General features: G+C 37.0%; 1 protein-coding gene across 1 annotated transcript in view; it reads right to left on the bottom strand.

The window, feature by feature from the left end:
* Nucleotides 1-479: 479 nt before the first annotated feature.
* The window catches only part of LOC762923 (CWF19-like protein 2), a 30,537-nt gene continuing 16,825 nt past the window's right edge, over nt 480-14,191 (bottom strand). The window contains exons 4-13 of the mRNA XM_030980584.1: nt 11,787-11,915; nt 9,835-10,050; nt 7,758-8,723; nt 6,738-6,977; nt 5,536-5,676; nt 4,816-5,028; nt 3,932-4,048; nt 3,118-3,273; nt 2,509-2,691; nt 480-2,055 (exon numbers count right to left, since the gene is read on the bottom strand). Of these exons, the coding sequence (XP_030836444.1) occupies nt 1,903-2,055; nt 2,509-2,691; nt 3,118-3,273; nt 3,932-4,048; nt 4,816-5,028; nt 5,536-5,676; nt 6,738-6,977; nt 7,758-8,723; nt 9,835-10,050; nt 11,787-11,915 (2,514 nt within the window). The 3' untranslated portion in view covers nt 480-1,902. The remainder of the gene's footprint in view (nt 2,056-2,508; nt 2,692-3,117; nt 3,274-3,931; nt 4,049-4,815; nt 5,029-5,535; nt 5,677-6,737; nt 6,978-7,757; nt 8,724-9,834; nt 10,051-11,786; nt 11,916-14,191) is intronic.

The following is a 14,191-nucleotide window of genomic DNA, read 5'->3' as shown; positions in this document are numbered from 1 at the left end:
CATATGCAGTGCAATCAATGGGCTGGATATTGAACTAGCCAAGTCTCTGCATAATCTGATTTCGACTTAACCTGCATGAATTACATGAACTTTGTATATTTCAAATAAAAGTTGAGTCAACTATATAATAGTGCCATATAATAATGCACACCAACCAGGTGGATTGACAAGATATTTTGATCTTTAGTTGCAAGGTCACAGATTGGGATTTGTTATTATAATATCTGTATTTCAATTGTTTGTTTGATTATTTTTTGTTTTTATTTTTAAGATAACATTTGCCTTCATAGGAAATGTTTTGTCAATAAGAAATTGTCCAAAGAATGGTGGCCATCCAAAATTTCATGCCAACATTTAAACATTTGAATGGATTTGTTTGTTTGTATTTTTGCATGAAATGCAAATACATGTATATGTATAAATATATAGACAATTAATTCAATTTTAAAACAAAATATTGTACTCAGGTATATACAAAATTGTTTGCATAAATGGTATCTTTTAATTTGGTTCATAATAAAAACTGAGATATCTTGATTTTGTTCTATCATTGTTTATAATTGTGTATACAGGTACTTGAAACTTTCATTATAGCAAAATGCTGAAATAGTGAGAGGAACGGGGAAGTGAGGGATGAGAAAAAGAGAGACAGTGAGAGAAAGAGAGAGACAGGGGTGAAAGAAAGAGACAGCAATAGATAGTGAAGAGATGAAATTAATGGATACAATGGATTAGGGATAACTGGAATCAGTTCTCAACAAGCAGTAACATTGACATGACAATTTTATCTCAAAGTATTGATTTATTTACAAATAGCAAAAGTGAAAACAATATTGATGTTTGCAAATGACAAGATTCCCTTTTATCCTTTTCTAAAACACTCGGTCAATATTAGATCACTTGTGCTATTATCACAAGGTTAACATTTGATCTTTGCCTCGTCACCGTAAAAGTTTTTTTCAATTTAAACATCCACAAGTTCAGCTTTTGTATGTGATCCTTTAACAGGATATCTGGAACTTGTCTTCAATAAATTTACTCATAATATTGTATTATGCTTTTTAAAAGTCTGTAAACTAATGATCATCTTGTGCATCAATCCATCATATTCTTCACCCAAGAAGTGCAAAGTCTGAAACTATTTGTCAATACCGATGTACATTGGACCTCTTTAACAACAAAATATCCCATATATACCAACGCTGTCCCATCTGGGCCCGTTGCATAAAACTTACCATTGATGGTAACTTTGCCATCAATGGCAACTACCATGGTAACAAGGCTCAACAACCAATCAAAATTAAGGTTTTCGTGGTAGTTACCATCGATGGCAAAGTTCCCATTAATAGTAGGTTTTGTGCAACGGGCACTGGTCGTTTCATATTTTCTCGGGTGAATGAATCTAAAAAATCTGTATCAACTCTTCTTAAAAATGTTCAGAGTCCAGCTGAAGGGCTTCCAACATTGACCGAGCTTGATAATTCATTGGATCCTCAAAGCTTTTCTTTGGGTGAAGACATTTCCTTTATTAACTCTTCTCATATTAAATCAATTTTCTTTGTCAATAAAAAATGTTTCCACCATTTAATGAGTCCTGAGAGTTCTCCATGGGTGAGGGAATAAAGAAATCTGTGTCAAGTTTTCTCCCATTCTTTGTTTTCTTGGTCTCGTCGACCGGCTTCCAAATTACGACTGACTGTCAGGACTTGATTACTCTGATGTTGAAAGAAGGTTCAACATCAAGGCCTCCAAAAACTGTTTCATCAACTCTTCTCCTGAGTCCTGACCAATCTTTTTGATCCATTAAAAAGGTTTCCACCACTCACTGAGTTCCAGGACTCTCCTGCTGTGATCTTTAAAGTGTTTACTGCATACGCATGCAAGACTTCAACCTTTTCTTAATCAACTCTTCTCTCGATCAATTTCCTTAGTCCAATCAAAGGGTTTCCACCACTGACTGAGTTCCAGGACTCGTTTACTCTGGTCCTGGAAGTTTTCTCTGGGTGGATGTCTCCACAGACGAGGTTCGACATCAAGAAGACCACCAATCACTTCCTATAAGAGAGCAAATAACGGAACAAAAATGTTGAAAGCTTAAAGAGAAGGTTGAGTTGTGGAAAAGTTTAAAAATAATTGTGAGCCATTTCATTTTTTTTTATGTTAGCTTGTGTAAGAGTATCATAGAAAAAACGTCCCCTGTAATGCATGACGTTTTATAAGCACCGTTTTTATTATTATTGCTATTATTATGACATGAAATACCTGAAGTGTTGGGTGTTTGGCCACAGCACATGGCATGTGTTTGTGTTGTCCCATATACACCTTTCTGTGGACAGTTCATGTGACTCATAGCAAGACTGGATTAATTTCTTATCATTTTAATGCTTCCAAACCGTCGCAGTATACACTGAAACGCACGTGCTACATGATCAACCCTTTCCAATCCCTCCCACACAATGCAATCACAGGATACACCTCTACCTACTGAGCTTTAGTTTAGGTGCTTACCTTTCCAAAGTAATGCGGGAAGAGGAGTTCGTCTTCGATGACATGGGCAAAGCCACCGTCTAGCCCGAAATCAACACTGAAGAAGGGGAATCCCCGAGGTACTGATCTACGGATGTCCTTCTGTCTGGTGTCGATCAGCTTCTTGTTCTGTGTCCACTCAGACTCTGATTCCTGGATAGCTTTCTGTTAACAATAATTATATATCATAATAATATACACCGGAAATAATATTTAAGATTTTTAAGGCACCAAATCGACTAGAAATTAATTGCTCAAGTTGCACTAGTGCGAATGATGATTCTACATAAAAGTACTATACACAAAAGTATAATTTGAGTAGGATGCAACGTATTAAAAAGAAAGAGAACCAACAATACATTTTCAGATTATTTTTAACATTTTAACAGTTGATCTGCTATTTCTAAATCTCTTGAGGGAAAGCATTCCACAGAGAAGGCCGTGCATGAGCAAAGGGGTCACATTTTGGTGAAAATATTCAGGAATGGCCTCAAATAAGGGATCACTTTTTACTCCACTAACGATCGTGCACTACCCTTCTGAATATAAAGTGACACAACAGGGAATCTGCCTGGCACTGTGCATGCTTACCTTGAAGTAGATAGGTGCCATCTCTCCCAGCTCTCTGGGGATAGGAAGACACTCGATACACATATGCCTCTGCTTCTTGGGGTTCATACAGGTCTCAAGAAACGCCACGTCCATCTCATGGTCCTCGAACATCCTCGTTAAACCCTTGCGGAACACCTGAGCAGAAATATGACAGGAAATAATATTCATAGTATGCCGTTCTTGTATAGTACATATCATATTATGAAATAATTTCTCTATGCATCTTCAAAGGACTTTGGTATCATAAACCTGGCTTTAGCTCGGGCAACCGGAGTTTTCAGTGCATTGATGGCATTTATGAATATTCAATAGAAAATTTGCATAATCATAACAACGACCCTTATGAAGAGTTTAAAACAACTTTCATACTGGCTGAACAACAGCCACAATTGATCTACAATTACTTTCTCAAACAAACCCAATTCCCCTGACATCAATCCCAGACCAAATACTATACATTACCCTAAACTACCTTGACGGGCCTAAACCTAACCATAACCCAAGATTGCAAACAACATCCTAGCCCTGTATCTTGGATAAGATATAGCCTGGAGCAATTTTTTTTTTTTTTTTTTTTTTGGGGGGGGGGGGGGGGTTATCATTGCTTTACATTATGCTATGAATGCTTTGGGAACTGCGCCTGTACAAGGCCTAAGGGCTTTATTTATGTAATTCCCCATTTCATTTTCTAAATTTGTTTATGAATTATTTTGTATCTTTTGTATCAATGTAATTTTAATCGAGAATGAAATAAATGAGAATTGAAATGTCAGATCGCAGATGTCAAACTGACCTGTATTTCTGCCCACACATCTTCATCCAGTGCAGTGCTAGCTACTGCGTGTTGCATTGGAACAATGTAGCACTGGCCTTCAGATATACACCTTGTCTGCGGCACACAAAGATACACCTGAAATGAACAAATCGTTGAAATTCTTTGAGTTATGAATAATACAATAATAATGATGATAATAGTAATAATATCAATAATAACAATATCAATTATAATAATAATAATGATAATAGTGGGTTCTTGTATGGCACTCATGTCTGTCAGACTTGCGCTCCTGATTATTACCCTGACTAATGCTCTAGCATTTCAAGAAATTATGTAATATATATGATTATTTTTTTTAACAAACCAAAGGAAGCCTCAACAGCATCCCTCAAAAGCATCCATGCTTTTCTTAATGCTTGATTAATTTTGTATATCTAACAAATGATGATGACAGTGATGATGGTGGGGGTGGTTTCTTATATAGCCAAATGTCCCTCATGCCATGATACTCCTTGCACTCAAACTGAACAACCCCGGTCAAAGCCGAGCAGCCAAATATGTAGCACTCTAGCATACAGGGTACCCATTTACATCAGTGTGGAGAGCGGCAGATGTGGATGGATGTCTTGTCAAAGGGCGTTAGTGCTAGGCTGGGATTTGAACCCTCAACCCTTGGATTAAGAGTCAAGTGAATGAACCACTATACCACAACACCTCCACAAATGAGTACCTGGGCCCCGTCTTACAAAGAGTTGATATCAATTGCAACTTATTTGCGATTGATATCAATTGCAGCTATGTACATAAGAGATAGGAAACTGCAATTTTGCGATTGATTTGGATCAATCGTGGCTGTTTGTAAGACCAGGCCCTGGTATGATAAACAACATGTATGATACCTTTAACCCTAGCGCTACAATCAAATGCTTCTTCATCTCTTCACTCTCCAGACAGAAAGAACACTTGGACAGCCTGGCCACGGTGTGCTGGTGGTCAGCGATGGCCCTTGACCTCTCACGCTCCTCGATCTTTGCCTTGGGCTCGGCTTTTGCTGCCGATGACACAAACATCTCATCCAGGGTATTGAATTCTGAATCCAGCAAGGCTAGTTTCTAATTGATCGAAAGGATAGAATGATCTTAGGACATATATTTAGAGCTAAAAAGAAATACACATACATTGCATGTACCGGTATTGAAAATTATTAACACATAGATAGACAATATATTTTTTTGTCTTTATGTTACTTTATAGTTATATTTAAATTACTCCAAACTACAATACTATTTAATATCAGATTTTAGTTATCAAATAAATAATTTTCAGCAAAAAACAGATTTTAGTCTTTAATTTGATAATATATACCTCAAAACCACATGAAAGAACAAATGTCATACCAGTACACAAATAGGTAAATATGAAATAAATAAAGAAGATATGGCACAAATAGAAGAAAAAGGCACATATAAAGAGGTAGAGAAAGAAAGAGAATAGATCAGAAAAGAAAGAAATGTTTGGGATACATTACCTGGCACAAATAGAAGAAAAATGAACATATGAAGACGTAGAGAAAGAAAGAGAATAGAACAGAAAAGAAAGAAATGTTTGGGATACATTACCTTGCTTGCTACTTTATTGAGAAGTCTATTGTTATCATCACCAGATCCCATCTTTTCTCTTCTAACCATCGTCTCAAGGTCGACATCATCATCGTCTGCAAAGTATCTCTCCCTCTCACCTCCCTTGTCATGGGTTACAATCTATTCAAAATGAAGAAATGGAAAAGAAATGTAAAGGTAAAATCTTCTGTCAGGTACCCACTTACTACACCTGTGTAGTTGAGTGTAGCAAATGTAGATTAATATCTTGGCAGAGAACATTGGTGCTGTGGCAGAAATTTGATTCATATTTTGGAGACAAATTGCATACTGCATGGCAAAAATTCTACCAAAATATGAAAATAGAAAAAAAAAGCAAATTCAAGGGCTACTTTCAAACTGTTAACAAAAGTCTACAGTAGGGAATACAGGTTTTAAAGAAGGAAAATACAGGGGCTACTTGGAAGGTTACATGGGCCATTTCAGTCGTAACAAAGGCAACATGGCTTTGAGTCCCTAGATGTTTGTTGAATGCTGTTGTTTTTCCACTGTGGTTTAAGAAAAGAAGTGATAAAAAACCACGCATGCCAAAATTCAAAACTCACAATAATGTCATCTGTATATGCCATATGGTACAGGGCAATTCCACGGTAACGGAAGGACACTCAGACAAGATTTTTGAACTTCAGGTTCATACTAAAAGAAATGTTTTATTAGTATGTATTAAACTATGGGGAACAAAATGTGTTTCAGTCAAGTGGAAAGCTTCATCAACTTCACAAAGTTTGGATAAACACTAATTAACTGGAAAAACCATGTCCATTTTTATGTCCTTCCGTTACCGAGATAATTAATATGCACATTCTTAAACTACTTAACTATAATGACAATTTTTTGGGGGAGAATTAAAGGCACTTATATAGGTATTATATCTGTACTGTTTCACATCTTATACTAATAAAACAGTTCTTTTAGTATGAACCTGAAGTTCAAAAATCTTGTCTGAGTGTCCTTCCGTTACCGTGGAATTGCCCTACACTGACTTTCAAAATTGTCCCCACAAAAAATTAAAATCTTCATCATCATCATTATCTGATCAATGAATACCCTAAAAATCTCAAGCAGACAATACAAATCAAAGGATAAAAACCATTTCCAACGGGGCTAAATCTCCTTACTTTAAGGTCAACAACAAAAACAGCGTGAAGCCAACTCAAACTCACATTCTTTTTCCTTATCTTCTTGCCGCCTGTAGGGGCTGCTGTTTCCTCGGCCAGTGGCCAACTCTGTCCACTGTGGTCAGTTCTGGTCAAGATGACCTCTTCCCTTTCTGCATTTGGCCTCTTACTGGTCTGCTTTGAAGGGGCCTTCTCTTTCTCCTTGCTCTCCAATTGTTTGGTCTTGTATGCGACCCTGGCCTGTCGAGCACTCTCAATCTCTGCCTTCAGTTTCTGAGCCTGGGCCTAGTATAAGGAGAGCAATTTTACTTATAATCTAATTTGTATACATGGTAAAGTCTACATTATAAGCTTACTGTTACCCAGCATCAGAAAACATTTCTAGTAATGGTAGGTGTGATGAAACGATCAGATATCATCAATCAATTGTGGCTGGATAAAAAACACCATTACAGATCATTTAACCTATATAAATCTTGAGATTTTCTATAAAAGCCTTCTTGGGTTTACATTTTTGGCAGACTCCTTTTTACGCTTTTTTTAAATGAACAAAATGTAATACATATTAAAAGCAAAATAGTGCAACAGTGCTGTAAATCATCATCATCATCATCATCGTCATCACCATCGTCATCGTCATCACCATCGTCATCATCATCATCCATGTCATCATCATCAATGTCATCATCATCATCATCATCGTCATCATCATCAATGTCATCATCATCATCCATGTCATCATCATCAATGTCATCATCATCATCATCATCATCATCATCATCATCATCATCATCAATGTCATCATCATCAATGTCATCATTGTCATCATCATCATCATCATCAATGTCATCATCATCATCATCATCATCATCATCATCATCATCATCATCAGCATCTCCATCAACAACACCACCACCACCACCACCACCACCACCACCACCACCACCACCACAACCACCACCACCACCACCACCAACAACACCACCACCACCACCACCACCACCACCACCACCACCACCACCACCACCACCATCACCACCACCACCACCATTATCATCAATTTACCTCATTGCCCATGATCTCTGCTTTGATCAGTTTGGCTCCAAGCTGGTTCATCTCTATATCCGATAAAAGCTTGACTGGACTAGGACTCTTGTCTTTCTCCCTCTCCTCTCTTCCACCCTTCTCCTCCTTGGTATCTGGTGACGAGGATCCAGATGATCCGACATCGTCACTGTTCTCCTCTTCACTATCACTCCTTCTACCAGACCTCCTGGAAGATGCAGATGAAAATGATGTTGGCAGTAGAGCAGAGGAGGAGGTGTTGTTTTGGGACGATGAATGTCCTCCACGAGAATGCCGATCATCTTTGTCAAGTTCCTCATCCCTAGACTTCCTCGATCCTCCAGATGATGAAGGGCTGGACCTGGAATCTTGCCTCTCATCGCCTGGTCTCTTGAATCCTGGTTTCCTCCAACCCCCACTAGAGGAGGCTGATGCTGGAGGTGGTATCATCCTGGAGGATGATGATCTTGAGTGAGATGAGGAATCATCATCCTCCCCTGGTTTCTTAAACCCTGTCTTCCTCCAACTTGGTAGGTCATCATTCCTACTCCGTTCCCGTGACGATGACCCCTTATCGTAAGATGGGCGTGGTCTATGCCCATCATTTCTATAACTCCTACCACCATCTTCATCACCTGGTCTTTTGAATTTTGAACGCAAGCTGTCATCCTTATCTCTTTCTCCAGGCCTCCTGAAGCCCCTACTGGTTGAGTCTCTCCTCGAATCAGAGTCATACCTCCTGTATTTATCCCTAGATTCAGATCTGTCCTCTCGGTCATCCTTCCTACGCTCCTTCTCATCATCTCTCCTTCCATCTCTCCTTCCATCCTCTCCTCGTCTGTCCTCCCCATCTTCATCCCTTCTCTTCCTCCAACCTGGAGGTGGTCCTCTTGGCCCCCTGGATCCTGAAGATCCTCTACTTGCTTCCATTGCCTCAGCAAATAGTTTCTCATACTCCGCAACAGACTGTTAACAAAGGTAATCCAAAAACAAAAATGTAATGTATACAAACCAAATCAAATCAAATCAATCAAATTGGAAAACACAGAATTCTTTGTCAGTGCCTTTTATTTTCATTTATTTGAGATGACTTCGTTTTACACAAATAGTTCTTACTACCACATAATATGTATAGCATTATTTCATTTGGGGAGAATGAGTCCCAAACATTAACTGCTGTTGTTGTTGTTGGGTCTTAAGGCTGTCTGATTTGAAAAGATTAATCTTTCTCCAAAATATGCTCTATCATGTCATATGTGACAAAAACATATTGTGGTTTTCATAGTGAGAAAAAACAGTATCACTCTGCATATCTGAAAGTAAGATGAATAGACATCGCACACTTTATTTTTAATTTAATTTACCGATGAAGAAAGCAGAAGCAGTAGCCAGTGGTCAGTTTGAGTGATTTTTCAATTTTAGGTGAAATAAATGGAAGTGGGGCACTAGCACATCAATTTGGTTTTTAACCCAGAAACTCCTAGTTACGATACCACTGCTCTCCTACTGAGCCATTGCGCCTCTATCCTTTATATTAATGTGACAGGTCGAAATGTTTCTTAATTCTATTTGTTGAGGAGGTCCCTGAATGAAGGGATCTATGTCTCTGAATAAGGAGATCCCTTTAAGTGTACTTCTGAGAGGGTATAAGGGTAATTTGGAGAGAAGAATGGATTTTTGCCAAATCACAGGGGAAGTGCACTTTGACCTTGGGTCAGAGAGGGTATAGGGTAATGAGAGAAAGGATATTTTGCCACATCACAGGTTGAGAGGGATGAGCATGGACTATGCATCCACTCATGACTTAGGCGGTTTGAGTTGACAGAGAAGCTAACTCTGAGTAGAACTTCACACTTTTAGTTGGAGATGGTGCACTAGCTAGTTGGTCAAATAGTCTCGGTGTCTCGCTAGGAGTCTCTCCTCGAGAGCTCAAGAGGGGGGGTTGATACATCCTCAAAATAAATACTACATAAAACTGAATGACTTTGTCATGTGTCGTTTGTGCCTGCTGTTACATTAATATTACTATTAATATAAGATAGCCCTTAAATACAAAAATGATTCATGAAAAACTTACCCCCCATCTTTCGGCTACCACTTCCTTTACTGGTCTCCCACTCTCCCTGGCCTGCTCCACCGCCCTCTGGTAGGACTTCTTAAGCCAGCTGACCCCTCCATCAACACCATGCCCCACCCTCCTGGCTGGGGGAGGTGCTTTGTGCCGAGACGTTTCTTCATCCTCCGGAAGACCTGTTCCTCCTTCCTTCCAGTACGGATTCAGCTCTCTGGCAGACTGCAGAATCAAGATATTGTGAAAGGTGTTAATTTCTTAATTTGGTATTTTAAAAAAATTAAAAACATGATAATTAAAATCAATTTCCATTTTAACTTGCAAAAATCAGTTCAAAGGGTGATGGGATGCCACAATAGTATGGAATTCCTTTGAAATTACTCCTCTGGTCATGATTATATCTATGCTTTTAGAATTATTCATATCACAGTACACATAGGATATTTATTTCTACAATTATGCAAAATGAATATTAATCTTTCTTCAAACTTCTTTTCTTCAAACTTTACAGGATTTAGGTAAATCAATACAGTATAATCTGTTTAGAACCAGGGCCGGTATTCAATTCAATGCTTTTTTAGCTTCCATTCATTGAAACGTTGATTATAACCTTCCATGACCTGGTATGAATAAAGAGTGGCCTACTTGGGATACTGGCTAAACACTGTTTTGTATACAAACATTTCAAGGCTCCGACTCGCAGGCCCAGGTTTAAAACCAGCTCGCTGATCTCACGTTCTTATTTATATTGTCCAGAAACCTTGCGAGTCTTCTCATTCTATAATATATCCCAAGTTGGCCACCCAATATTCAAATGTACATCTTCTTTTTTATCTTCATTTATCAAATTTATCAAATTGAAATCCAACTACCACATGCACATGATCTGTGAATATTGGTGTACAACCCCCTCTTTTTTTTCTCTCTCTCTCCTTTTCCCCTTTTACCAATATTTTTCCTCCATATTTGTATTATTATGTATCCATTGAGGGTAGTCATGCTATCAAGCTCTACTTATTTTGTCAACCCTCCTGTTTGATGTTTTCGATTAGAAACAGCCAGTCTTACTTTATTCAACATGTACTCTTTTGTCATGTGTACAATTTGCAATAATTTGTTAAATGTTGTTTGTTATATATTTATTAAACTGCAAAGAAAAAGAAAATCAAACAGAAATGAATAGCTTAGTAATTTACTTAATAAATTTCTTACTTATTCTAACTATTTAATTGAATACTGGCCCAGACAAGTATTAACAAATATTATTTTACATAGATTTAACACCCTTCTCCAAACAGTTGATTATGTTCTTTCCAACAGAGTCAAACCTTCAACCTTCAACTCAAATCATTGACACTTTTGCTGATTCTGTGAGATTTTGTAGTATTAGTCATTACCAAAACTCAGAATTACCAGTGTAGATGGGTCGTTCTGTTTGAAGATTGAAACCTGTTTATTATCAAAAAAATCTTTTAACCTATTGTTTCCATCTAAATAGCAACATTGTTAAAGGTAAAGACCAGTTTTGGAAACGCCCCCCTCTCAAAAAAAAAGAAATGGAAGCTCTTATTACCAATCATGTGAAAGAATATGTTTTGACTGTTAATACGTAATGATACAAATTCTGCAGAGAAACTGCCTACTAATTGACATATTTGGAATAATATTATATCCATTTGGACCTGATAGATATTGTGCACGTGTCACGCATGTGTCGCGTAGTCCCATATACATCTTTTTGTGTACAGTGTTCGTAACTTTACCAAGACTGGGCCAAATTTCTTATCATTTTGATGATTCCAGAACCTTGCAGTACACACCAATACTTATATGCTAGATGATCGACCTGTTCTGATCGATTCCACAACGTTTCTTTCAAAATGCAATCGCATGACCAAAACTTAACTTTATCTTTCATACAGGATTAGACATGAAAACATTCATTACTCGTTACTTACATAATCCGCATCAGCAAGGTTCTTTGTCTTCTCTCTCTCCTTCTCTTTCTCAGCATTCTTCTTCTTGCGGATGTCAGCCACAGATGTTGCTGCAGTCAGGAATGGACTCTCTAACCAATTACCTTCTCCCTGCAGGAAAAAGAAAAGAAGAACATGTAATCTTCTAATCTTTTTCACATTCATTGAAGGCATTACTTGATATTACAGGAGATCCATTACCCCCCCCCCCCCCATAAACAAAAATAAAAAATTGTATATTGGTAAAAGACATCAAATTAAGCCAGAGAGGCATTAGCTCCGTGTAAAATTGTTTGAGTTTCTACCATTCTGACTCCAAGCAGACGAAACAACCCTAAATATGAAAAAATATCAATAATTTGAATGGGTAACCAAAATTACCGATATATGTTTATCTAGGTAGAATGTATAGAATCAACCTACCGGTAAAAAAAAAAAATTACCTGGCATTCTATAGCTTAAAGGTAATACAAAGTTTTGGTATGTGGTCATGAGTTCAAATGAACATATTGGAAGCATGATGCGACAATATTCAATGATCGTTGTCACAGTTGAAATTGTAAATAGTAAACTCTTTATGGTGTATAGCTCCCTCTCAAGACTGATATTACTTTAGCTGTATATAAAACAATGTTTCTTGAATACAATCGTCCGATTTGCTATTCCTGATTGGAAATTATATATCAGAACTGCATACATGTATTCTGAGATTTTCATGGTTGCAGCTACCATGGAATTGCCTATTAGGCGCTATTTGAAATACCGGTATTTGAAATTTAGCAGGAGCACCAGTAAATTTTCATTATTCAATTTCTCTTAAAGGTAATACAAAGTTTTGGGAAATTTTGAAAATTGGGAGGATAGTGATTCTTTACAATTTTGATATATTTGGATGCCCCTGTGAATGCATTATAAGCACTAGAAAACTTAGCACCTAAAACACTTCTGCGTTTGAGAAAAATTGAATATAAAATTTACCGGGAGCACCAGTAATTTTTTTATAAATTTCAAATAGCGCCTACGGCCGTACAATGGTAGCTGCAACCATGAAAATCTCAGAATATGTAGTTGTGATATATAATTTCCAAACGGGAATAGCTAATCAGTCGATTTCAGTCAAGAAACATTGTTTTATTGTGTAATTAATATCTTGACCTTGAGAGGGAGCTATACAACATTAAGAGTCTATTATCTACAATTTCATAACTTTAGAATCGATTTCAACTGCGATAACGATTTTTTAGAATATCGTAGGGTCGCATATGCTTCCAATATGTTCATTTGAACCAAATTCATGACCCCATATACTTTGTATTACCTTTAAGCATAAGTGTTTTAGGGGCTCAATTTTCAAAGGCTTATATCGACAGGGTCATCTATTAAAATATATCAAAATTTTAAAGAATTACTGGTACTATCCATCCTATTTTCAAAATTTCCCAAAACTTTGCATTACCCCTGTACCTTTAACGGTTCCAGGGTATATGAAGAAAATATAGGATTTTAACATAAAATCTTGCATATTTGGCGCACGCAGATTGAATTGAATTGAATTGATTTGGTTTATTGTAAAAACACATCAAACAAGCAGCTCGCATGCTGAAAGTGTTATTTCTACAAACAAATTTAGAATATAGAGAGATATAAACATAAAAAACTAAAATACATATTGTAAGTCAACTTTTGCAGATATCTAGCATCGGTAAGATAAAATAAAAAATTGTAAAAGAAAGTTATTTTTTTAATGTAGTACCTAATACAGTTTTATGTTGAAAGACCAATACGTGAAAAGGAGATAATGGAGAAGGAAAAAATGGAAGTTGTTTGAGCGAAAGAGTTCAAAAAGTATTTAACAATTGTTAAAAAAACATTTCTATTACAAAGAGTGAAATCGCATAAAAATTTGTCTTGGAAAAGATGAAATTAAACCCAAAATCTAATCAGTTCATTGGCTCTGCAAGATACATGCATGACTGGCAGTAATCTATCCTTCAGTTCTTGAGATAACGCGATCAAAAGCTATTTTTGAATACATAATGAGCCCTGTGACCTTTGACCGTGTGACCCCAAAATCTAATCAGTTCATTGGCTCTGCATGATACATTACATACATGACCCAAGTTTGGCATGAATCCATCAATTGGTTCTTGAGATAACAGGATCACGGGAACGACGTATAGACGGACGGACAACCCGTCTGCCCCGTTGCTTTGTAGCTGAGGCATAAAAAAAAAGAGTTATCAAATCCTGCCATTTATCATAGGTTTTTTCCAGTAGTGTATAGAATGATAGCTTTAAAAAAAAAAAAAAAAAAATTCTTGAATTGATCTCCTACTGGTTATCAAACTAATCCGTTGTCTCATATGGTTTCTGTGTATAATATAACA

This window comes from Strongylocentrotus purpuratus, unplaced genomic scaffold (genome assembly GCF_000002235.5).
Source record: "Strongylocentrotus purpuratus isolate Spur 01 unplaced genomic scaffold, Spur_5.0 spur5_scaffold_11, whole genome shotgun sequence".
NCBI lineage: Eukaryota > Metazoa > Echinodermata > Echinoidea > Camarodonta > Strongylocentrotidae > Strongylocentrotus > Strongylocentrotus purpuratus.
This window is presented reverse-complemented; position numbering and strand designations above follow the sequence as displayed.